General features: G+C 41.1%; 1 protein-coding gene across 2 annotated transcripts in view; it reads left to right on the forward strand.

Moving 5' to 3' along the window:
* LOC139727453 (NEDD4-like E3 ubiquitin-protein ligase WWP1) overlaps positions 1 to 27,089 on the forward strand; it is a 72,298-nt gene that overhangs the window by 31,809 nt on the left and 13,400 nt on the right. For both annotated transcript variants that reach the window (XM_071638421.1, XM_071638430.1), the window contains exons 3-9: positions 8,468 to 8,618; positions 18,490 to 18,614; positions 19,276 to 19,413; positions 21,764 to 21,997; positions 23,941 to 24,337; positions 25,113 to 25,208; positions 26,157 to 26,334. In XM_071638421.1, the coding sequence (XP_071494522.1) occupies positions 8,468 to 8,618; positions 18,490 to 18,614; positions 19,276 to 19,413; positions 21,764 to 21,997; positions 23,941 to 24,337; positions 25,113 to 25,208; positions 26,157 to 26,334 (1,319 nt within the window). The remainder of the gene's footprint in view (positions 1 to 8,467; positions 8,619 to 18,489; positions 18,615 to 19,275; positions 19,414 to 21,763; positions 21,998 to 23,940; positions 24,338 to 25,112; positions 25,209 to 26,156; positions 26,335 to 27,089) is intronic.

Here is a 27,089-nt window from a genome sequence, read left to right on the forward strand (position 1 = left end):
AAAAAAATGATTGTAAATATTGAAGTTGAATACCATGTAGTTGTTGGGTTATAATACATAATATATTGATACATGTACATGTAATGTCTTGTTTAGATCAAGACATTAGGCCTATACCAATGTTTCAATTATATTGTAGACATTCTAAAGAATCCAGTAAGGTCCAGCAATGTACCCAAGTGCAAGATCATCTTCAGATGGCCAAAATGTCTGACATGTACATGTAATCATGTTTTTGTAGTGTGTTTGTAATGATAAAAGATTCTCAGGCTATTCATAGGCTGACAGGAATCTCGTGAAGACTGGCAGAAAACAGCAAACAACATTCCACACAACAGCTGTGTTGCGAACTTCATGGCCTATATCATTCAAACATACCACTCCCAGTATGCATGCATGTAAGAGTACTGGTATATTATGTAGAACATGCACACAACATACACATGTGTGTATTGTATGCATAGGCACTGTACATGAAGGGAAAGTGGTTATGTTGGTTGGAAGTGAATATAACATCAAACTGAGCTCTCCCTCCTCGAGTGTTTTCATGAGCAAGCCATTCAGAGGACAAACATGCACTCTCTAGTCGAACATGATCTTCCAAAGGAGGATTAAAGAAACATGAGTCCAGTCTGCGTTCAGACACAGAAGATAATCGGGCATCAAATGTGTATCTGGTGTCTTCTGTTTTTATTGCAGTCTGCAGTTAATACCTTGCAAAACAAGCTCTCTTTTACCGTTCGAAATAGAACGTAGACACGGAAACAGAAAAAACACCAGAAGGGCACAGTATGTCATTATGGTGCTCAAGTAACAGTTATTCTATCAGTTGATGGAGTATCTTCCTGTGAATCGATCTGTTTCTGCCCTTATGCCGTGTGTGTCGGGACATCTCTTCATGGCCAGAGCTTAGGCAGCCATTTAATAGGAGAAAGCATCAATGATGATGGGAAGTAGAATTATGTGAAAGGGGACAAGCCAAACTGTGTTTGTCTTGCATACTCTACGGCACGCATCATCACTCTGACATTTAACGCACACTCGGTTGTCTTATTCTCCGTCCGTGTATTGGCTGACACGATAACCTTATGCGAAGTATGAAAACCAACAAGCCGCAGTCAGTTGTAGTCTCGTGCTTGCAGACTCGATTAATATCATATGAGTGAGAATAAACCCCATGATAGTGCATTTTGTTTCTGCTGGCAGCTTTCTCAAATGACAGCTTTTTCTTCTTTTTTTTTCTATTGATCTATAAACCTAATCCAAGAAACTACTCTAAGAATGAAACATGATGCTGCTTGTACTGTAAATGTAAAGAACTATGCTAAACTGGAGCTTCTTTAGCTACATGTACATGTAAAGCTGAAAGAGTAGAGAGTTAGTTAATACCATGCTGTTGTCATAATACTTACGTGCTCTTAATGTTGCAAGTGCTCTTGCTACTCATGTAGTGTATGTACATGTACTGTACATGTTCTTCATGGAATGAGGTTCAAGTGCACGACATGAACGTGCTTAGAAGTCGTACTTACAACTGTACTATTGTGAAGATTCAGAACTACCGTATAATGCCACTTTTGTGTGTGTGTGTGTGTGTGTGTTTGAATTTTGATTTGCAAGACATTTTTGCAAATGCTTGAAGTTGCGATGGAGAACCACATTGGCGGAATGAGAAAGAATTATTATTCCTTTCCAAAGTGCAAACTTTAGCAATTTCCCACATGGGTTCATTCATGATATTAATTAGTGAAAATAGAAACACCACGTAATATACCGCACATACAGTAGGCCTGTCTATTAATACAATGTGTTCCAAATTCTGATGTTACAACAGAAGTAGGTTCATTCTTATTCCCATGCCTTCCCCTTGTATTTTCAATTATACCCTTTTCAGTAACTCGTGTACTTTTTGGCCAGCTCCTGGCATGTGCTTTAAAAGTAGCCTGCGCCAAACAGTAAAGATTGCGTTTAATACCTATTTGTAGCAGAGTTGCGCTACTTTTACAATGACTTATTCACAAACTCGGCCACATACAATTTTGTAAGGTAGCTGCCATAGTAGCTGAATGCGCGCTCTGGCGGAGGCACAGCCAGGGAATTTTGGCCGGAGCCTAGTGCTGCTGTCATTCATAAACCATTTGGTCGGTGCCTGGCTCGGGCCTAGTGCTAGCCTGGTGCTGATAACAGCAGCACCAAAATAGCCCGAGCCTGATGTAGGCCATTTTGGCCAGCGCCATTCATAAACACAACATTTTATGACTTAAGGGCTTTTTACACTTGTAAATTTTTGCTTAGCCCCGGACCAACGGTGGGGCTAAGGGGGGGCCTTAGCCCCACCGTTGGTACGGGACTATCCTTAGCCCACTTTCTGTTTACACTCGTTTTTGCCAAAGTGGGCTAGCCCCACCGATAGTACGGTGCTAGCACCGCAATTGCGGTGCCAAGCAAGTGAGTGTAAACAGAACGAAAAAATAATCCTGGGCTAAGTGACGGAGACGAAGTCCGACCCTCACTGACCAATCAGAAACGAGGTAATCAAGTGCTGCCGGTGCGTGCGTGTGCGTGTATGTGTACAGTACACAGCGTAATTATGAATATTCATGTGGTTTGGAAAGTCCGGGGCTAAGAAATACGAGTGTAAAAAGGTCAGTTTTCTCCTTAGCCCCAGACAAGAGATAGTACGGGACTAATTGGCGAGTGTAAAAAGCTGAAAAAATTGGTACGGGACTAACGATAGTCCTGGGTCAGAGAAAGTCCGCGGTTAAGAAACACAAGTGTAAAAAGCCCTTTAGCTTGGGCCTAGCCCTCTCCAGAAAGTTACTGAAAGGGGTTTTACACTTTACATAGTTCAATCTTTACCATGCTACAGCAAATGGCTAGAAATTTCCGGCAAGCTTAAAGTGTACTGTATCCCTGTACACAGAAATTTAGTTTTCTGACATTGTAGGTTATTGTACTGGTAATATCCCTATGAAATATAAGAGTGCAACGTTACCCACATACAGAGATATAGCAATTTAAAGAGACTTATAGAGTAATCTCTAAAATGCCAAAAATTACATGCGCCTTGATCGAAGAGTAGTCTTTTGACCTTATCGACTGCATTCGATTGCGTAGTTCGATAATTTTCTTTACGATCAGTATACTACGATACCAGGGATCTCGCCAGCGTATATCACCCTTGTCGGCCCCGACAAGCGTGCGGTTTGAAGAAGCAATTGCCGACAAGGGTAAAACTTGCCGACAAGGGTAACACCACGCGTGAACTTGCCGACAAGGGTAACTTGCTTGACGAGCTAAGTTCGGACCAATTTCTCGCCTTTTTCAGTCTTTATTATCTGGCTAGAAAAGAAGCTAGATGTTGAAAGCAGCAGCAGTTTACATACTTATACAAGCGCAAAAATTTACCCACGCAGTCACCGCACCGATCACAACAACGCGGCTCAACAGAGCGACGTACTACTTCCCTGCTGATACACACCACATCACACACTTGCTCACCACATGCGCTCTGATTTGGGATCCACACACACATGCACAAGCACCCAGCCGGCCACTTATCCAGCCGCGTGCGTGTACAACGCTACAGTGTATTGTGAGAGGGAGAGAGAGGACGGGAAGAGAGGGTCGGAGGCCGAGGGAGGCTGAGGAAGGCTGACACGTGCTCGCTTGTTGTCACGCTTGTTGTCGGGTTACGCAAAAACAAACGATATGAAATGCATGCCCCCCTCCGCCAAAGGTTGTATTTTTTTTTTTTTTGGCTGCTTTGGTTTGTTTGTTAGTTTGTCTGCCTGTCTGTCTCTCTATTCGCAAAATAAGTCAAAATTTGGGAACAGATTAGGATGAAATTTTCAGGAACAGTTGGTTGGCAAAATGGTGCAAGGAACAGATGATTAAATTTTGATAGTGAGCAGGATTTATAATACCACCGAAATTCACCGCCAGGATCCAGGATCTTTAGACTTTGTTTCGTATATTTGAAAGGATTCGTATCAATTCTTTAGGAAGCTGGCCATCGGCAATGACGCAAAATTAGATGCGTTCAAAGCATTGCCGCAGAGAGAAAATTAACTCCATTTTTCGTTAAAAAAAGAAAAGAAAAGAGAACGTGCGATGGAGTAAGCAAATGCAAATTGTTATTTAGGTTTTGGTAGTTTCAGTGGGTTATTTTTTTTAAATCTAAAAAGCCATGCGTTCCATTTTAGCCTTTTCAATTTCTATGGATTTGTAAACGTCATTCGTGAATATTCCATTTTCCTTCTCCGGGCCGAAATTTATAGTAATTCTGTCATGATGGTCTTTCAAGTTCAACGTATACGTAATGCTCCACGTGCTTCTGGCTTGGTTTGTTAAAAGGTGGGTTAGGGGGCCTTCATGGGCAGAAAATAAATGATGATCATTCATCAATGTTCCCAGTTGGTTTACATGCTATGTACACGCTGTTTACGACCACTGAAGCAAGGTGGCAGTACGCGCGACATTCTTTATCTGACACCTGGCTTTCGTGGAAATATCATGGAAATTTCCACAAGCCATGATATCAAGTTTCCCCACTGCTTGAGGTCGTGCTTTTTTTTTTATTCTTCATTACGAACATCAATTTATTCAACTTGAAAAGTGTATATAGATAATTTGCTTTGAGGACGTGTTTCTTTCTTCTTCTTTTTTTCATTGCAGCATCGGTAACATTTTGTTTTGTTCATCGTCCCTGCATGGCAGGGGTTCATGGGAGGAGAACGATAGGAATGACTGGGGAGAAAATAAACTGAAAGAAGGAAGCATCTTTTGAGCGAGCTGTCTTTGTTTTTCTCTACACCAGCATCAGTTATCGCCACCAAGATTCATTTTTTTTTTCGTTACTCCGACAGATTAATGATAAAATGATGCTAGATTCTTTATTCTGAAGGTTCGTTAATCCAAAAATGATTAAGAAAAAATGTCCGTTCATTTCACGACGAAATCAGTTTTGTTATTTCGAACATTCTGCCAGTGAAATTTCGGAATAAAACGACGGTACAAAACAGCGTGTTTTCGTACTCTAAGGGTCTCTTATTCCGACAGAAGTAGTAATGATGAAATAATAAATTGTAGATTCTTTATTCTGATGAAGGTTCGTTAACCGAAAATTGAATAAAGAAAAATGTCCGTAAATTTCAAAACGAAATCAGTGCGTCATTTCAAACGTTTTGCCAGTGAAATTTTGGAATAAAACGACTGCCCCAAAATAGTTGCAGTTTTCTTACTCTGAGGGTTCGTTACTCCGACAGATTAATGATAAAATAATGATAGATTCCCTATTCTGAAGGTTCGTTAATCCAAAAAATGATTAAGAAAAAACGTCCGTTCATTTCACAACGAAATCAGTTTTGTTATTTCGAACGTTTCTGTCAGCGAAATTTCGGAATAAAACGACGGCACAAAACAGCGTGTTTTCGTACTCTATAAGGGTATGTTATTCCGACAGAAGTAGTAATGATGTAATAACAATCGATTCTTTATTCTGAAGGTTCGTTAACCGAAAATTGAATAAAGAAAAATGTCCGTAAATTTCAAAACGAAATCAGTGCGTCATTTCGAACGTTTTGCCAGTGAAATTTGGAATAAAACTGCCCCCAAAACAGTTGCACTTTTCTTACTCTTAGGGTTCGTTACTCCGACAGATTAATGAAAAAATAATGCTCTATTCCTTATTCTGAAGGTTCGTTAATCCAAAAATGATTTTAAAAAAATGTCCGTTCATTTCACAACGAAATCAGTTTTGTTATTTCGAAATTTCAGAATAAAACGACGGCCCCAAACGGTTACAGTTTTCTTTTACTCTGAAGGTTCGTTACTGCGAAAGAATAACGATATAATATATACTTTAGATTCTTAATTCTGAACGATCGTTAATCGGAAAACGATAAAGAAGAAATGAAAACGGTTACAGTTTTCTTACCCTCAGGGTTCGTTACTCCGAAAGAATAATGGCAAAATAATACTCTACATTCTTAATTCTGAATGATCGTTAATAGAAAAATTATAAAGGAGAAAATATTCGTTTATATCCAAACGAAATCAGTTTTGTTATTTCGAATGTTCTGCCAGTATAATTTCGGAATACAACAACGGCCCCAAAAGGGTGTTTCCTTATTCAGAAGGTTTGTTTTTCTGAAGCAATAACGATGATAGATGATAGATTCCTTTCTGAAGGTTCGTTGATCGGAAAATAATAAAGAAAAAATGCTTGTTAATCTTCGAACGAAATCAGTTTTATTTTGAACATTCATCTGTAGTACCGACCTTTGGTGTTGTTGTTGTTTTCGATTACAAACCTTCGAAGTACTCAGTAATGAATCGTTTCATTTTATGATTAAACAAACCTTCGGAATAATGACCATCATTACATTTTTGTATGATATCTCTTTGATGTCACGGCCAAACTACCGCAGTATACCCAGAAAGGAAAGTGCAACGATGTCCCGAAAGTTCTCGATCGCTTCTCGCGCATCTGCATGCAATAGGCCTACCACGTGGTCGAGCAGACGGCGAGAAAGCAACACGGCGCGCGTTGTTGCGATGCATGCAGAGGCGGCTAATTATTGCAACAGTGAAACAGGAAAGGCCTAAAAGAAATCGGAACCTCCACCATCGGCACCTACTTCTCTTTCATTTATTATTTAGGAACTGCCGCTAACAAAAGGTATGGAGTTTCTGCATTGTTTCTGTGAGAATATGCCCCTCACAACGTTCATTACATCTCCGTGAAAATGTCGCATTTAGTGGCATTTTAGCGGCGATTTATCTGTGTTGTATTGAGCATTAGCGAAGGCTTCCGCGCTTTGCGCGGGAGGGGGAACCCCCCTCCCGTACCCACCCCCAGAACAGCGCGCATAAATGCCGACAAGCGTGAAGAAATTCCTGGCGAGAACCCTGGATACTCTCAAAAAACGCACGCAAATGTCCACATACGCAGCTAGGTTGGTGCTACCACGCCGCGCCGCGCCACTGACCAGGCAGCCGCGGCAGCCTCTACTCATGCAGATGCACATCTGGCTAGATGAGGCGATACTGCTAGATACAAAAGTAGTATCGAAATAGCTGTGTGCAGACGAAGGCGAACGAAGGAAACGTGCACACACCGATGGTCTATGCGCGGCTACTATTTTCAGATCTGGCTACTATTGCAGCCTGCACTGGTGATTAATATTTCACAGTTTGGGACATTTTTTGTGATGGGATAGAATTTTTCTAGAGTTCTTTATAGGACATGCTCTCACATCTCTCAAATTTAAATTTTAGGGGAGAGATTCCCTTTTTAAAGGGTGTGTACAGTTCTGGTCGAGGTGAGGATTTAGCATTTAACGTTTTGCGAGATATTCAGAAACCACTCTATGAGATGTCAAAGAGCATGCAATTCTAAGGGGTATCAAAAGTTTATTTGATGAAAATCGGTTTTGGAATGGCTGAGATATCCAAAAACAAGGTGAAACAAAGAGATCCTAATAAAAGGCGTGGCCTGTCGCCTTTTATTATTATCTCTTTTTTTGATATCTCAGCCATTTGAAAACCAATTTTCATCAAATAAATGTTGAATCCTTCTTAAAAATACATGCTCTTTCATATCTCATAAGAGGTTTCTCATTATGTCACTTAGGAATGTTCAAAACATGAATCCCCACCTCAACCAGTACTGTACAGTCCCTTTAAAGCAGTAGCTTGTCAAATCTTGAGTGTAGAAAATTTATTATAATCTCAATCACAAAAGTTTTCACCTGTTAGAGTATTTAGAGTACTCTGAGAACAAACTGTAGGCCTACAATGTACTTGTACATGTACATTAGGTCTTTAATATCAGCATTTTTACAACCAGCGCTGTCAAGATTCTGTGCAGTGCCCAGATTTGTCACAGAGCTTCTTTATACAACTTGTACATGTATCACATAATTGCTGTACAACGTACGTGTCACAAATCATATGTTGTTTGGTTTTTAGGATTGCACTGAATCTATTGATTGTGCTAAAAATTATGCTCTGTGGCTTGGTACTGTATAAGTGGTTTCTTTCGCGGTGGTTTTATTTTCGCGCTTTGAGGTTGAACCGCGAATTTAACATCACGCGAAAATGTTTTGAACTCCTGGGTTGTTACAACGCTATCATTACCGACCGCGAATTTAAACACACGCGAAAAAGTCGGCACCGATGGAAACCGCGAAAGTTTCTGTACGCGAAAGAAACCACTTTTACAGTATTTGCTTACACTCCCCACAGGAAAACAAAACAAATACTGTAATGTGATCATGTTTATCAAATTACTGACTGATACATGTATTTCATGCAGCTGTAGTCAGTACGATTGTACATTTGTACTGCTTGTGAATACCCAGAGCATGTGTGTTGATGGGTCAGAACTTGTGTGACTTATATTTCATTTACATGGCTTTCTAATTGTCTTTGCCTTTCTTCTTTGTTTTTTTTTTTAATCCAGTACAATCTGCAAACCTGAAGGACAACAACAGCAGCTTCTTCAGTGGAAAGGGCGATCCCTATGTGGAAATGGTCGTTGATTCCCAACCGCCTCGCAAGACAGAGGTCGTGAAGAAGACTTGGAATCCTAAGTGGGATGAACACTTTACTGTGTAAGTGGTGTAATAAATTGTACATTCCTTTCTACCAGCAACTGTCCTGTAGATCAAATGCTTCATCACCCCTGTTGTCACAGTAGACCTACAGTTTTAAAACACTGTAACTTATGTTGGCCATGACTAGGGGGCTTCCATGAAAAAAGAAGGAAAGATGATTACAAATGGGATATGCAGTGAGTCAGGTGGATTGCAATGTTAGACCCCGTTTACAGTGCGGGGCCGGGCTCGGCCGCGGCTGGGCCACGGCCGAGCCCCGCAATTTTGTCCGTTTACACTGCTGGGCTTGGCCGCGCTTTTAATTCAAACCTTTAAATATTTTGTCGTAGTGGCGCTCTACTTGTAAACAAACGCAATTTGGTATTGTCTGGTTTTCATACCCTTTGCCAACTGAATAACGTGTCGACGAAGTCGCCGTTCGGGCAAAGGCCTTTGTCGAAGGAAAAAATCCTTTGCAGGACAAAACCACCTTAAACTATGCTAGTTTTCGACGTTGAGGGGGTTAATATCCTGATTAGGGAAATAGTACAGGCAGAGGGTTTGGAAGCCAGACTACAATTGGCCGCGCATTTGGCCCAGTTTGCGTTTACACTGAGAAAAGGCCGGGCTCGGCTGTGGCCGAGCCACGGCCGAGACCACCTCCAGAGCGAGGCCAAATGCGAGGTCAATTTTGGCCTCGCATTTGGCCTTTTGCGCGTTTACACTGAAGCGGGGCTGGGCCGGGCCGCGGCTCAGCCGCGGCCGAGCCTCGCACTGTAAACAGGGTCCTAGTGCATAAATCAACTGTTAGGCATGCTGAAGCCCCCAGTTATGGCTGAAATACTGTATTAGCTGTTATTTTTGTGAGAGTTTAAATTTTCGTGAATTTCGCGAATCGCTGTTGGACCACGAATTTAACAACATGCAAAAATGTCGCCATGCGCTAGGGTAATACAGTGGACTCCCAATATAATTAAGTCCTCAGGACAGGCAATTTTCCTTTATTATATCAAAATTTTGTTATAACTGAACAAATAAACAATAAAAATAAGTGGATAATGTTGCACCTGAATTTTTTGTTGTAACCAGAATTTTGTTATAACCGTGTTTGTTATAACGGGAGTGCACTGTAGTACACTTACAAAAGCCTAGGTTTCAATTTGCGAAAACAACTTCTTCCAAAAAATATCCAAGACCTCCTCATTCGCGAAAATACATGTATCTGGGCACAGCTTATATACAGTAGACATAAACATTAAAAAACAATGCCCAAACTGAACAGGTCTACACCAATACAGGCAAATGAATAGCATGTTTTACTGTCACTTTTTTCTTTTTTTTTTAACTTTCTGTCAGTGTTCCTTCGCAGTGCTCGAATAAAATAGAAAGAGGGAAAGAGTGTTTATTAGGGACAGACAGACAGACAGACAGACACACACACACACACACACATACAATGTACACATACAAATGTACAGTAAATTTGTATTGTAAAGCACTTCATTTCACAAATTTGTGTGACACAGATATTGCCTCTATGCAAGGATTACACTGAAGAAAAGTATGGCATAGTGAAGAAGACCAAAATCATGACCGCAGAAATAATGGCATGAAGATAAAGAGATGCTAGCTAATGTCATATTCTACTATTTAGTGGCAATACACTCATTCATTATCAGCAGAGTTATGGAGACATCCCACATGTAATTAAAAGGAAATGAAGGCCCTGAACACCAATACTTGCAAAATGATCCCTGTAATGCATACATAGCAGCCACTAGAATTCTTTCTGTTTTGCTGTGTTATATGATAATACTGCGTTCATCTGGCTGGCTGAGTCTCCTGAGAATTATGTAGGAAGAAAAAAAAATAAAAGAATGTGCCAGTGAAATATTTGACGATGCGGATATCATGCGGCAGTAAAGCTGTTGTATCGTGGGCGGATCATGTGTACACAGAGGGCTGCTTGCGATGTGCCGGCTGATTATTCAGCATTCTCTCAAATGGTCTGACGGAAATGATTTTCGAGTGCAGTATGACATGTATCAATATGTGTGTACTTGCATTCCCGCCTGAATCATCCAGGAATTTTATCTCCTCCAACCTCCTGTAGGTATCTCTCCCATCTTCCGAACAGAGTGATGTTTAAAAAAAAAAACAACAACAACAACAACAACAACATATGTTATGTGTCGTCATTCCAGTATGTTATACCATAGGAGTCTCAGCTCAGTGGAACGGTGTCATTTTTCAAAATCAAACTAGTTTTCAAGATGATGGCAGGTGTGTGCATATCAATAAAAAAAAAATTGCAAGTCCCCTGCCTACACTGCTACCAGAGATCTTCGTGCACCCATCCCCTGTATTTGTATTTCTTGTGATAGGTTGATCTAACTAATTTGCTAAAGGGGAATGAAACTCAAATATCCATGCATGTGTGTGGATTGAGTGAATACAGAAATATTTGGCAAACACATAAGTGAAATTTGAGGAAAATCAGACAATCCATCCAGTAGTTATGAACTATTCAGTTGTTAATGAATTTTTTGGAGTTTCGTAAATTGTGATTGCACAAGATGATAACGTATTTTTTGCTAGGAAAAAGCCCACATCCAAGACGACATTTATCTTGAAATAGATTTGATTTGATTGACATGAGTCATCACTCATGCTTTAAAAGCTCTCGCGACTGCTAACGCGAAATGCCATTTGCATTGCGTACAGAGGGGGAACTGATCATAATGGGCAGTTCAACTGCAGCAGCATTCAAAAACCCCTTTGAGGTTATTTTCATTATTACAGACCTACAAATGTATACATGTATCCTCTTAAATTGAATACACTGTAGGGTGGTTCTGCACCATACACTCTTGTCCTACAAGTTCAGGGATGCATAGAAAGATTGACTAAGCAAGGTCTATCTTAGCAACAGGGATTTCCCCTCTAGTGGCACCAACTTCCCTGTGTTGAAAACTATAGATGGCATCGTGTTTTGGATGTCCTTCAACCTGAACCGTGGTGACAGACTTTATGCCAGTAGAACTTAAAAAACAAAACAAAAAACATAAGCAACTGTTGTTTTTGTAATACGTTTACATGTATATGTGCAGTAGCACTGTGCATTCATATTTGGCCTTCTATATGACTGTAGTTTCCTTTATAGCTTTGATAAACGTCAGATTGCCAGTGGCTTTGATTATTAAAGTACTAGTAATCCCCCTACATTCGAGTGCATGTTGATATCATTTTCTCTTTGACAGCAAATTTTGTACTTGTCACTGAGTTGTGGTGGCTAGGTTTTAAACAGTGTCCTTTGGTGACCCAGAAAAAAGGCAGCTCTGTATAGGCAGCAAGCTCTAAAATGCAAACAAACATGCTAAGATGACCCCTCATTTTATTAATTACATACATTTTATCTAGTTTGCTGAGAAGTTCAGCGGATGGTTAGGTACATGTAGACATACATGTACAGTATGTCGTGTGATGCCATTTAAAGACATTATTTACCATTTGCAGATGAAACAAAACCCTGCTTTCTATTTAAAATGCTTCAAAATAGTTCTAGAATGTGATTAGGGATAGAAACACTCAATGTAAAAATGATAATCAGTATAATCATTGTTAAGTAAATGTTGGAAATGTGAACAGTAGTGGAACTAGTAGAATAAACCCTCTACAGTTATGGTTTCTTGAGAAAAATACTGATATCTTCGTATATTTTAGGCTTTATTGTAAAATGTATATATTATAGGATGTTTTGTTGATACAACTGACCAACACATTTGCATAAAATGTGGTAGCTCGAACATTTTTTAAATCACTACTCCTATTGGTAAACAATACAAGTGTTTAACTTTTTTTGTAACTTTTGTTTTTTATAATGTGGAAAATATGTACACATGTAGATTTCAGTCTAAAACTTGTTTGGAAGGATCAGCCAGTTACATGTAGGTAGGCACCAGTAAGAATGGAAATATGTAGATTATCTGCATCTTAGTCAAACATAAGAGGAATCATTTGTAAACAGGATTACTGTAGATATGACACATGTGTAGCACATGACTGTGAATGCGGTAAATTGGCACCGCAGCCCTGTAGATGGGGTTCCAAGGTCACTAATTACTAACCATTGTGTAAATGGTGCACCATACTAGACATACAATGTATGCACAATCATGCAATATAATAGGCCACATGCAATTTTGTTCCATCAATGTCCTTACCCTAGGCGAAAGAGAACTGTATGGAGGCTAATTATTATATTGTACATCCACATGTACATGTAAGTGTGCATTTGAAATGCATAATCTGTGATGAATAATGAATATATGGCAGATCAGTCACCATCTGTTTTCATTATTATATCAAGTATGACAATACCATCATATTGATTTCTTTTTTGAAAAATCCATGGCTATAGTGCATGACTATGTACAAATGTACAAATTTGTACTTACGTACTAGATGAATGTCCAGAAGGCAGTGGCAATCAAATGAAGCCTAGTCAACCTACATAACTGTAACCAACCACAATTCATATTCTACACAGTTGGGTACTATGAAATCATTCCCCATAACAGTCCAGAACTGATACAACCAAATTTGTATCGTGCGCACTTGTACATGTACGTTTTAATAGAGTGTACATGTTACGTCTAAATCCTGTCTTGATACAGGTGTATAGTTGTCCAGTAACACGTCATGGGTGTATCATTAGGGACTTTTAGATTGTGTGGACACGACAGCGGTCAGGCCACTTGAAAGTACGAGCCAACCATTCCCGCTGACTCCCATCGACACCAGAGTAAAACCATTTTAGATTTCAGTCGACGGTGAGTACGAGTCGACAGATGTGGTGATGTCATAATCGTCGTGCTAAATACATGCTGCGCACGCTGCTCGTCCTCAATCTGGGAGGGCATGAAATCCTTCGAAGACACGTTCTCGATTCTAGCGCTAGACGTGCCAGAAAATCTGGAGCATGCACAATATCGTGAAATGACGTCATCATGTCGCAGTCCACGTCGTGGATGCAAAATCTAAAAGTCCCTATCGTGGCCCTGGCTGGTCCTGTTGGCTAGTGGCCAGTGGTAGAAATTAGCATTTTAAGAAGGGAATGACAAAGCAATATTGAATGCATACAACATTGTATGGCCTTTATCCAGACTCGAAAGTGTGTATAGTGTACAGTTAGTTAATTAATATTCACATGTACTGCATTATATGACACAGTCCCAAATGTGAAAATGTCAGGTTTGGGATAACTCCTAGTTTTATGCGTTATCTGAATGGAGAAGTGAAGTGATATGTACAGTATTGTATGTAAAATATAGTGTATGTATACCATACATACATGTATAGCAGGCCTCGAATTACCCGGGAGGCAAAAGGCAATTTGCCGCAATGCCCTGTGTACTTGCTGCAATGCCTCTCTAAAAATTACCATGCTTACTGCAACTTTTCTTTGCTGCCCATAAAAAGTTTTGAGAGAGAGTGCCCCTAAAAACAAGAATTGCCTGTCCCTAAAACTGGTGAAATTCGAGGCCTGATATAGTCGTAGGCTGTCATTTCTTGTCAGGTTAACACATCCCCTACTGTAAATCTGTGGAATGAATAGCAGAGAGACAGAACTGGTTGATCTGTGAGGGTTCAAGAGAAATTTTAGTTCTAATGTTTTAAACATTTCTGACTGTTTAGTGGGAGGTCAACGCACTCAGTATGCATGGCTACCTTAGATGTAGCTCAGTAGTACCAGTGGTTCCCTGTTCCATGACGCCAGTTACTACCCTGTACTTTTGGATTGTATTGTCTCCACAGAGATGTCACTTATAAACCATGTAACCTTTTTAGCATAAAGGAAAAAAAAAAATATTGATTTTACTCTAGATTGATCACAGTCATTTGATAAGTAACCGTAATGAGCATATTACCGATTTTGGAGCAGTTTTCTCTTGTTAGCCATACACCCCCCCCCCCCCCCCCCAAAAAAAAGAAGAGAAAATGATAAAAGCGAAAGTTATGGCACTTTAATCTTCCTTCCACATCATTTGTGTCAAACAAAGCATACAAAATGAGATACTTCATGTACAGATAGTAACACTTGGTACACTGTATGGTTAAAGAGACACATATAGTAGTGATTGGTGTAGCATGTATTGATCTGATTGTCGGTGCTAGTAGGTTAGCTTGATATGCAGACAGCACCAGCAGTAACGTAGCACCAAACTTGAAGTCACCCTACATACCACTTCAAGATGGTGTTGATGCCTTTCTGAGAGGAGAGGTATACGACATCATGTCAACAAGATACTGGAATGATGTTTCTCTGTATGCAGACTGACAGGGAGGATGTGATGGTCAGTGGTAGTGTCAGGTGAAGGTCAGTTTATCCTCTTGCTGGACGGAGGAAGTTGACTGGAATGGACATGTCATGGTTAGAGATGCTGCATCGGCAAGGGAGAACTCTGCGCTTGTAGTAATCACAAATAACATGCACTACCACTGTCCATTCAAGCTATCCGTTGTTCCCATGTTACCGGGTAATAGTACTTTAAAAAAATAGTAGTATTTGAATATATTGAATGTCAGAATCGATCCCTGAGTACAGTTGTAAATTACAGTATGACAATATTCCAGAGATACAATATACTGTACATGTACCTTTTTCTCCCCATTTGTCCTTTTCATTGTTCAAAAGAGTGATGTGGGTGTGCTAACATATCTTAGGCACTGGCCATGCAATCAAATTGAACAAATTTTGAGAAAGATGTCCTCCAAATCACCATGATTGGGCATCTAGAAATGAGAATATCACCCCAATTAGAGTGAAGGGATTTAGAACAAAAGCTGCAAAAGTCACAGATTTGCAGAGACAATTAATGAACACTATTCATTGCTTATGAGTGACCAAACCTTTAGCTGTTGTTGTTGTTATTGTTTCTTTTTCTTGTGTACAAAAGCAAAACCAAAACAAAACAAAGAACATGTGAGTAAAGCTAACTGATGCATAGGTTGTACGTAGGTGATTTATAATGTTTTGTTTTTATACCAGTCTGCTGTAACTCTGGCTTGCCTTCATACATGTTCATGTAGTTTTTCTACAGTTCCTACAAGCCTTTGGTAATGAGGATATCGTTGATCTTACCCCAGAGTATTCTGTTATCACAAGAGGTTATTAGCATTTAGTGGTCTATTAGTCATGGCATCAATTATGGTTTATATGGTAGCCTTGTTAATTTTAAGAGAGAAAGACAAGTATTGGATGCATTTGTGACAATATAGCAATATGAATTGATATAATGATGGATGACAGTGAATTCATTATGACCACCATCTCAAAATCATCTTCAAAACATCTCAAGCTCAGCTATATACATGACATGAAAAGAGGATTGAATGACACTTTAAGGACATGATGAAATGAAAACAAAACTACTGACACACTCTTTATCATTACATACATTTCAAACAGTAGTTTTGGCAGTAGCCTGGGAATGTTCATTTGCATTGCATTTGTCAGATTTTTTAGTAGTAGAAAGTCGTTGGTAGAGTGATCAGGATTCCATTGAGGCAGGCAACGAAGCTTTTTATAAATCTTCTGTTAAATCAGTGGTTATGTGAGAGATGATTGCCAAAAGAACCAGTCCCCACATTTTGTATGTGTCTGCATGCTCACCGTACCCCGCAGTATTGTACGTAATCAATCAGAGCAAATAGCACGAGTGTTCTTTGTACCTGGGCAGTGGTTGGTTCTTGCATTGTAAGAGCAGATTAGATAGCAGCTCAGGCACCACTATGTACTGCCACCAAGCAATAATAAGCAGTTGACTATTTATCTTCAGTTTCTATAGATATCAACTTGCGTCACACACACACACACACACACACACACACACACACACACAAACACTCATACACATACACACACAGACACATACACATAGCCCCCTGTGAGCAGTTGGGCGTGAAGCGACCTTTGGCACCTTGACGTCTTTTTTGTACGTCTTGACAGATCTCACTTCTCACTGCATTGTTGTAAAGTGCGCCTGATTTTACATCATGTGCTGTTCAGTAGAGATTACACATCACAGAGGGCAAGGGATACTGTAGATGCCTTCTGACCCATTTTCACTTCCCACATAATTTGGGGCATCTCATATAAAATCAGGAGATGCAATCGAAACACGGTACCCACTGTGTACTGTAGGTCCTACATGTAAGTGTGCGTTACCATCATTGCTCTACTCATCATCATGATGTCGGGAGTGGGTAGATCAGCTTTCGCGGAGTCGGAGTCGGAGTCGGCATGATGAGCCTGAGAATCATGGTCATGCTCTTTTGTATTCATCGCCCCTGACAGCGTCATGTTCTACCCTTCATTGGCTAGTACCAAATACAATATACAACAATTCTTTTTATGTGAGGAAAAGTATCGACAGATGTACAATATACACATGTACATTGTATGTTATGGCAAATATATCACAAGATTCCCATGTGCACACATACAGTGTAATTATGTAGACAATGTCATCACTGATGTGATTTGCTGTGAAGATGGGGGTGGGTGGGGGAGGGGATGAGAAGGAAGATGCAAAGGGTTGGCTTCCAAAACTGTGTATTACTCAATAACTCTTCAGTGGTAGCAGCATGTTGTCTGTGTACAATGTATGTGATACTCTGTCATGGAATTTATGATGAACATGTGATTAAAACTGCCATATCAATATTTTACTATCTCTTTCCTGAACATTTCTGTCATGTTGTGGGGGATATTGATATTCTTTTAGGGGAAAATTTGATATGTTTGTCTCTTACGTGGCTTGCAGTTATTTCAAAGAGTGTGGTTAAATGGCTCTTGATTGCCTTTTGTTGACTGTCCTTACCTTTTAATATGAATTATAATTTTGCTGGTTATGTTATATATTCAATTACATCAAATCTGAGACTTGTGCATAAAAAAATGTGATTTTTTTTTTTAATCAAGTATACCATGATTTGAATTGAAAATAGGAAAGAGTATGATTTTTTTTTTTAGCATTAATTTTCATTTCAGGCCTAAGAGACCCTAACCTGAGATGTCGTATTCAGCCCAATAAACTATCCAGTTATATATCCATGTGCTCCCAAACACAAGGGAAAATTTTGGAATATTTGGGAATATAGTGTCAACCTAATTGCTAAGATTATTATAAGTCATCAATTTGTCCTGATAATACATTCATTTCAGGCAAGTTCTGCAGAAAATGATGACTATTCTTCATTGACACTCATGATATAGTTGTCCCATGAGCTCATTATGTAATTTGTGCATAAAAATACTTGCCTTTTCCATGGCATAAATTAGTGGATGAGAAAATGTCTTTGTAGTTTTTTTGGAAGCTATCCAATTTTATCACCTTTGCTTATCTTACAGTGTACCTTTCCAGGAGGAGCTATTATATGACTATTGTATGCAATGAGGATTCTTGCCAGAATTGCACAAACACTTACCATGGTCATGAGTTGTTTACCTTCATAGTTGGAAATGGGCGACAGGAAAAGTGTGGGGGTATTTGTACATTTTTGTATCCTGCCGGTTGAATCTTGCGCTATTTAGCAACTTATTCTAAATTGAATATTCAGTCTTCTACATGGAAGACCAGCTACATGTTTAATGCAGCGGAATGTGGGCTATTCAGCCATCTTGTCAGATGGAAAATGAAAGCAAACGACCAAACAAACTCAAGCAATTAAAGTGTTCTGGGAGGCTTACGTTTTCGGTTACATACGTTGTATGTAATGCTTGGGTTGCAATCATCATTAGAAATCGCATCATACTTCATTTATCAGCTAGTATCTACTTTCATGTAGTCTTCCTCGTTTGTTTCCCTCTTAAACGAAAACACAGCCTGGTCAAACCTACGGCAGAGCTCCAGTTCAGAGTGCTCAACCACTTCAACATCAAGAGCGACGTCATCCTTGGCACGGCAAAGGTCAAACTGCTGCCACTTCTGGCCAAGCACAACGGCAAAGGTTTGTGGACACGTCAAATGATGATCTGATAATTGCCCCAAATCAAACAGATAAAGACTCACTTTTGTATTCCAGGTCACTGTCTTTCAGGGGCTTACATCATCACTGTTGTTGCATTTGTCCATGTACATGTATATTCATGAGTGTATACATTGTCATTTTATTACCTTGAAAGTAAAATTTCTTTCAAAATCTTCTAATCATAGGTCTACAAGGAAAACCATAATTTCTATTTCATAAATTGAAGTGTGTTTATGGTTACCCAGAACTTAATTGTGTAGTGGAGGTAGTTGTCATGATATTATAAGATGGTCTTTCATGTTCCACCAGAGCTCCTGTAGGCAATATTGTGATGGATTTACTTTGACATACCGTAACACCAGAAATGTTCACGGCATGAAACTCTTGCGAACTGGAGCCAATGTCCTTTTTCGCGGCATTAAACTTTTGCAAATTGCCGACCTTGAGAAAATTACGAGTATACTACATGTACTAGCATTCAATGCATTGTGTAGACAAAAACTGTTGCATGCATTTTACTTTCACAAATCTTGGCTAATCGTGAAATTTGAGAAACTTTCAGGTTTTACAGTACCCAAACACAGGTACCAATTGCTTCTTACATCTATTTTGTATGTGTATGGTCTTTCCCTACCACCAGTGAGTAACGTGGCACTCCCTGTGGAGCTGAAGGCAGAGGGGAAGGGGTCACAGAAGGGCGGAGACCTCCACATCGTCCTGGACGGGATGACGGTCAGCCAGGAGCTACTGTCCTCCCTGGGAGCGGTCAGCCAAAATGGTGAGATGACGCAAGGGAATGTCCTTGCACGAGCACAACCAGAACTGCCAATTCCCCCTTATTCTGTGGGAGGGAAAACATAGTTCTCATTACAGAAACTGTCAATTTTGGCTCTAAAATGTACACACATGCATAAAAACAGAGTGAAATAACGCTTCATGATAAAACAATTTCAATTAGGTAATGATGAAAGTGCAAAATATTTGTAAGAAAAGTAGGCCAGCAGCATTACAATCTCAGAACCTGTCCGATTGCAATTGCAATGTAATGTATTATAATTGATTTCAGATCAGGCCATAGCAGTATCCCTCGATCTTTCACGCTAAAGTGCGTCACATGTAGCTTCTTTGGAAATACTACTGGCAGGACACAATCATTCATCCCGTAACATTCTTACCTGCCCACCCTTGGACAGGGATTGCGCATCAGGAGTAAAAGTCATGTGCAAACGATCGAAATCATGCTACTCTTTTGATTTCAAAATGCTCTAAAACAACTCATTGTCCTGGCAAATCATGTCAGCCAGATAAGTTTCTTGGTAGAGCCTTTCGATGTATGATCGCAAGCAAGCTTACAAATGTTGGCAGAAGAAGTTTGAGCTCTTCTGAGAACTATGTCTTGCCTTTCACATATCTCTTCATATCCTGATGGGATGGAAATATACAGTAGTCTCCCCAGTTTGGAAATTAATTACACCCACTGAGATTCGTACAAGATACAAGTATCCCCCTGATTGCTCTGTGGTGGTACCTTCTGGAATTTGATACCTGATCATTAGCAGCCCGTGGCACACCCACTCGTTTCGATCATAGAAATAGTAACATAAATATCATTGGTTCCTGAATGTATCCTGCCTATTTAAAAAGAAAAAAAATGATTTATTGAACCAAGGATCCATGTTAGCTTGAATTCTCGAAAGATATTTTGTTGCATATTGAGAGTGAACAAGATCACTCTTAAACATTAGTTGATTAATTAATTAATCAATCAGTTAGTATGTGAAAGCACCGCAGCCATGAAAGATAACTGCTAATTCAGAATTCGCCTGTACGTGTATGTTCAGGAGTGAAAATTGTCTCCCATTGTACAGTAAGGAAAAACCAACCGGATTTTAACATATGTCCCATACTATATGCATTATGTCAGGAGTAAATGATGGTATGGAAATAGGAAAGTTAGAATCGGGAGCACCTTTTGAAACTGCAGCATGTGCCAAATCTTGAGTCATACACGCAACTAGATTAAAGGCAAACATGTTTTTACAGATATAATAACTGTGTGCTACGTTCTGAGCTAAGCGTTTGCAAACATACAGCTGTACAAATTAATGCTTGTGGTAATGCTGGGGTGAATTGAACATTCCTGTCTTCAGGGAGGGACCGTCCAGTGGAAAAATAAACAGGAACATTCATGTGAAGTGTAGAATTTCTGAAGAGATCAGTTTCCCTTTTGTAGCTTCTGCTTTAGTAGTTTGGATATAACACTAGTAATGTTGGTTACACATCAGTCTACTTCCTTGTTTCACTCTCTCACTTACTGTGGAGGGGAGAACCACTGTCCAACAGGGCACTTTGTTTTTGGTTTCTCATTTTCTTCTTGGGAGTGCCATGGTCTAGACGCTGGGTTCCCTCAGTGGATCAATGTTGTAGGTCGCTTACTGTAAAAGTGGATATTTTCGCGCGACTAACTTTTCGCGCCTGGCGGGGTAAGAAGAGTTTCGCGTGTTTTTAATTCCGCGGAATCAAGTCATCAACTGCTGGAACATATGGCAAACAAAAATATTCGCGTGATTTTATTTTTGCGCTAGTTTTGGGTTGCGCGAAATGCGCGAAAATTTCAACACCGCGAAAATTTCCACTTTTACAGTGCCCTCTGATCTTAATTTTGTTATAGCTGGAGAGCAGAAGGTTTGGGAAATCTTTCTTTATGGTGTCAGGCATTCTCTCTGATTCTATATGAGGCATCAACTATCTGGAGATGTCTCTCTGAGATGTCAGCAGTTTCCTAATCTGTCCATCAGAGAGGAGTTGCTGTAATCTTCAAATGGAAAAAAAAAAGAAGCAATTAGTGATCCGACACTTGGTTTAGAGAATAGCCTGTCATGAGACTTAGGAGAAAGCAGAGTCTGTGTTTGCAGGGGGTTAATTGACATAATGATTAATGCTCTATATGATACTGTAACCTTTAATCATTAATTAGGCATATCTATGATAACATTAAGATATCATAAGCTATAGAATGGTTTAAAGACAAAGTTTTGCTTTAAAAGCAACTACAAAGTTGTAAGTCTTAGTCTAAAGCTCTAGAAACAGGTGAGCTATAACATCCACCCCTCTTTTCTACCCCGAAGGTCCGTCTTCCCAGGTCAACGGTGAAGTGCCTGCAGGTCCTGATGGTCTGACCAATGGCAGCCGCTCAGACAGCCGCCTGGCCGCCCTAGCGGCCGTCTCGGCCTCCATAAACAACCAGCAGGACTCTGGTGGCAGTGCCAACAATTCCCCGTCGACTGGGGGAGCCAAGAGGCGGGCCCCGGCACCGGCCAGGCCTCAGAATCCTCCGTCCAGACCCAATGGTCCCACTCCAGGTACAAAGTTCAAATTTTGGTGGTCGTGCTTCTTTGTTTTTTTGTTTTTTAGCTCACCTGAGCCAAAGGCTCAAGTGAGCTATTGCGATCGCCCTTCGTCCGGCGTCCGTCGTGCGTCGTGCGTCGTGCGTCGTGCGTCGTGCGTCGTGCGTCGTCCGTCGTCCGTCGTCCGTCGTCCGTCGTGCGTCGTCCGTCGTGCGTCGTGCGTAAACTTTTTACATTTTCATCTTCTTCTTGAAAACCCCAAGACCGATTTTCATCAAACTTGGCAGGTAGCATCCCTAGGGGGTTAGGAACTCAATTTGTTAAAATGGGCACCATGCCCCACCCAGGGGGCCCCCAGGGGGGCCCAAACCCCCCAAAATTAAGGAATCTGTAAAAATCTTCTTCTCTAGAACCAGAAGTGATAGAGCTAAGTTAATACTATGAGTTAGTACATTGATGACTGTAGTTTCAAGTTTGTTCATGGCAGAATCAGGGGTGCCCCCCTTGGGACCCAGGGAGGGGGGTGGGGAAGGGTTCTAATGGGGCCTAAATTGTACATTTTCATCGTCTTCTTGAGAACCCCATGACCCATTTTCACCAAACTTGGCAGGTAGCATCCCTAGGGGGTTAGGAAATCAATTTGTGAAAATGGGCACCATGCCCCACCCAGGGGGCCCCCAGGGGGCCCAAACCCCCCAAAATTAAGGAATATCCGCAAAAATCTTCTTCTCTAGAACCAGAAGTGATAGAGCTAAGTTAATACTATGAGTTAGTACATTGATGACTGTAGTTTCAAGTTTGTTCATGGCAGAATCAGGGGTGCCCCCCTTGGGACCCAGGGGAGGGAGGGGGTGAGGAGGGGTCCTAATGGGGCCTAAATTGTACATTTTTATCTTCTTCTTGAGAACCCCATGACCTATTTTCACCAAACTTGGCAGGTAGCATCCCTAGGGGGTTAGGATCTCAATTTGTTAAAATGGGCACCATGCCCCACCCAGGGGGCTCCCAGGGGTCCCAAATCCCCCAAATGAAGGAATCTTTATAAATCTTCTCTAGAATCAGAAGTTATATATAGAGCTGAGATAATACTATGAGTGAGTACATTAATGACTGTAGTTTCAAGTTTGTTCATAGGAGATCCAGGGGTGCCCCTCTTGGGTAGGGGGGGGGGGGGGGGGGGTGGTGGTTGGAAGGGTCCAAATGGGGGCCTGAATTGTACATTTTCATCTTCTTCCTGAAAACCTCATGATGGATTTTTGTCAAACTTGGCAGGTAGCATCCCTAGGGGGTCAGGATCTCAATTTATCAAAATGGGCACCATGCCCCACCCAGAGGGCCCCAGGGGGCCCCCAATCCCCCCAAATTAAGGAATCTTAAAAAAATTGGGCCCTTATTGTACATTTTCATCTTCTACTTGAGAATGCCTGGTCAAATTTTGGTAGAGCTGTGAATAATTTAGATTAGTGACTGCGTGAAAGGTGAACTTGCGATACTCAGGTGAGCGCTAGACCCGCGGGTCTCTTGTTATTCTTTTTTAAGTGTGAATCCTCCATGGCACGTTGAAGAAATAGGGGAAAGAATTAGCATATATTCTACATCATATCAAGTTCGTATTTCTTTTTTTTGTCAGAACTCTGAGAGAAAAGGCGTTATATTCCAGTGTGTGTGAAGATTGAGGGTAAACAGGAGAAGGAGCTGACATGGAAGAGGAGAGGGGGAAATGTGTCATTTACCTGATTTAAGAAAGTGTATTTGACAATATTTTTTTTATTTTTGATAAGTTGTTTAAGCTTTGTTGAAACAGGTTTTTGTTGAAGTTGTCTAAGCTTTGTTGAAACAGGCATCTGATCTGTGACAAGCTACATGATGATTGCCTATGTATGACGTGTTTGCAGTAAACGCTGCAGCTAGCCTTTAGTGTGAGTTGTGTAAATAATCTCTACCTGTATGACTTACAGCTCCAAGATCCTCAGCAGCTGCATCCACACGGTCCACTACCACTACCACTGCCGCCAGCCGCACATCCACCACTACCACAGCCAACAGCATGGCCAATAGGCCCCTCCCCCAGGTTCCTGGGGCGGCCCCAGCCGTGGCAGCCACTGCTGCCGCCACAACAGCAGCAGCAGCAGGAGCAGGAGCAGGAGCAGCAGGGACAGCCGGAGGGGCAGCCCAGGGGACCGCAGCAGCCGCCGCACCGCCCCAAGCAGCCACCCCAGGAGCCGCATCGGGGGCCTCAACGGGGCCCCCGCCGGCAGGAGCACCCACTGGGGCTCCACCGGGGGCCGGACCTGTGGGTGCTGGGGCACCTGTGGGCAGGAGTGTGGACCTCAACAATCAACCTCTTCCTTCAAAGTACGTCTCAAATACAGACACACATGTAATAATCATAATGATAAACCACATTTCTATAGGGTATATCACCACAGATAGATTCCCTATGCCCTTTGTGCATCCATCTGTAATTATGCAACAAATGGATGAAAATAAGAAAGCAGCTGGACAAGATTATGAAATACAAACTGAGAAAGCTCATACATTGTGATATTTGGTCATCAGTTACACCAGGGCTCGACACTAATGGTGGCCCGGTGGCCCGGGGCCACCAAAAACGCACGTTGGGCCACCAAAAACGCACGTTTGGCCACCAAAATTTCAGAAATGAAGAATTTGGTGGCCTGATTGGGCCACCAAAAAAGGTCGGATGTTTGCCTTTGGGCCACCAAAAATAAAGTTAGTGTGGAGCCCTGGTTATACACATATTGTTGTTGTTGTTTTATAGAAAGAAAGAAGAGAGAGAAAAATGGGGCAATATTTACAATACACATATTGTAAATATCTGTCATTGTATCAGTTCATTTGTAATTGTCATCTTCAATAAACACTTTGACAAAGAGTCAAACATTTCACTGAGCTTCAGTATTTTTGTTGTAGATAGAGCCAAATTTAGATGTGTTTTTCCTTACATTAGTGAACTGAAGAATATCAGAAGTAGAACAATTCTTGAATTCTGGATGAAAATTCCAATTCACGTATCACATGATATATATTCTTGAGCGAAAATAACTTGATGTCAGCACACAGTGGTATGCAATTGATTAATGTTGTGTCAACTTTTTTTTTTTGTTAGCTGGGAGATGAGACTGGACCAGCACGGTAGGCCATACTACGTGGACCACAACACACAGACCACAACGTGGGAGAGGCCCCAGCCACTACCGCCGGGGTGAGTCGGCAGGGTTGCAACATGTCCATGCTCCCCCTTGCCATTAAAACTTACTGCTGGAGTAGATTAATGAAATGGGTGCTTGCCACTGATCTCTAGAGGATATATCTGGATATCTCATAGGCCGATTATTTTGAAGCCACCGTGCCGCCATCTTATCACGCACATCGCCCATACACTTGTGTATGAAGCTCACGACATCGCGTGATCTTGGCGACAGTCTCTGCTGGAAAACGTGCTGGTAACATGGCAGTGCAGTGGCTTCAATTGTCTGCACACTGCGAATAGGCCAATGAGATATCCAGATATTTAATGTGGACATCAGTGATACTGCTTGCCCGCTAAGAGTATATGGCACTTGCCCAAGCCCATTGGGGCTGGTGGGAAAAAAAAAAAAAAAAAATATATATATATATATATATATATATTTTTTTTTTTTTTTTTTTTTTTTTAATGCCGTTGAGTATGCAGCCTTCCTCACCTTTGCAATAGCCTTCATTGACTGAAGATATTTGCAGTCAGTTTGCTGTGACATAGACCGTGGCAACACAAGGTAAACTGGACTGACCTTTTTGTAGCAATTTTCAAATTAGTCATGCAATCAAAGTGGTCACTCTGATCCATGACTATTTCTGTGTTGCAGTGTTGAGTGGGATCGTGGTTGTGAAATGCCAAAGTTATGCAGAAGCTGTTTATGAACGACACTGAACGTCTTTGCATGTATAGCATACTTAATCAGATACAGGAATACACTTCATCTCGCAATTTTGCAGCTTGCCATAAGAGTCGTGTCAGGCCACGATGAGCAAATCTTTCTTTCATCTCAAAATGTAAAAAGGCATTTGAAATTTCATCACTGAAAATCATGTCCAGTTTGTTAGCTGCTCCAGGAAGCAGATTTATGATATCTCTCTTGTCATCTCTTTCATGTTGTTGCTGATGCATCAGATGGGAGCGGCGAAAAGATCCCCAGGGCAGAATATACTATGTCGACCACAACACCCGCACCACCACCTGGCAACGACCCACAGTGGACTCTGTCCGCAGCTACCAGCAGTGGCAGGTGCAGCACGCACAACTCCAGCAATCTGCCATGCAGCAACTGCAGCAGCGTCTCTACCTGCCGGTAAGTTCGCTTGATGCTGCAGATTGCTTGCAGGAAGGAGGATTGGGGGGGGGGGGGGGGGGGGGGGGGGAGTTGGAGGTGGGGAGGGGAGGAAGCAGAGTTCACTGCTTATCACAGATATTATTTGACTTGGCTCTGTTGTAGCGTAGCTTCCCCCCCCCCCCCCCCCCCCCCCCCCCCCTCCAAGGATGTTTGGAAGATGAATATCTTGCCTTCAATGGGAAGATTAATGTCATGCCTTGAAGCACATTTCCTTTTATGTGAATGAATTGCCTTCATCTACACTATTGAGACACATCCACCGGCCTGTTGTTAGCACTAAAAGGAGACAGACATACTGTCCTCGACGTGATTGTAGAAAATGGATACTGATATCACGTAGACCTTTTCACCGTCTTCCACATCAAGACGAAAATGCTGACTGTGAAGGAACTGAAACAACTCACTAAGAACTCCATGTCATGACATGCGGTATTTTTTTATAAGGTAAAATACGGAGGAGGAAGTGGATGATTGGAAGCTACGGTTTTATTCTGAGCCAACAATGACTGACACACAATGTGCTGGGTATGAGGTCATAACACAATAGTCAATAAATGATGAGGTTGTGTGTGAAGCAATGCTGGCTTTGAAAAAGTGGTTTGAGTGGGAGAACCCTTGTGGTTTAATTTGAGATCCCATAATTCTATTGATATATCCAGTGAGACAATAGCATAGATGTTTCTGGGCCTGTAAGTTAAGATTGTAAATTTGAG

The sequence above is a fragment of the Diadema antillarum genome, unplaced genomic scaffold (assembly GCF_040938485.1).
Source record: "Diadema antillarum isolate AM-2024a unplaced genomic scaffold, OU_Dant_1.0 scf00000017, whole genome shotgun sequence".
Classification (NCBI taxonomy): domain Eukaryota; kingdom Metazoa; phylum Echinodermata; class Echinoidea; order Diadematoida; family Diadematidae; genus Diadema; species Diadema antillarum.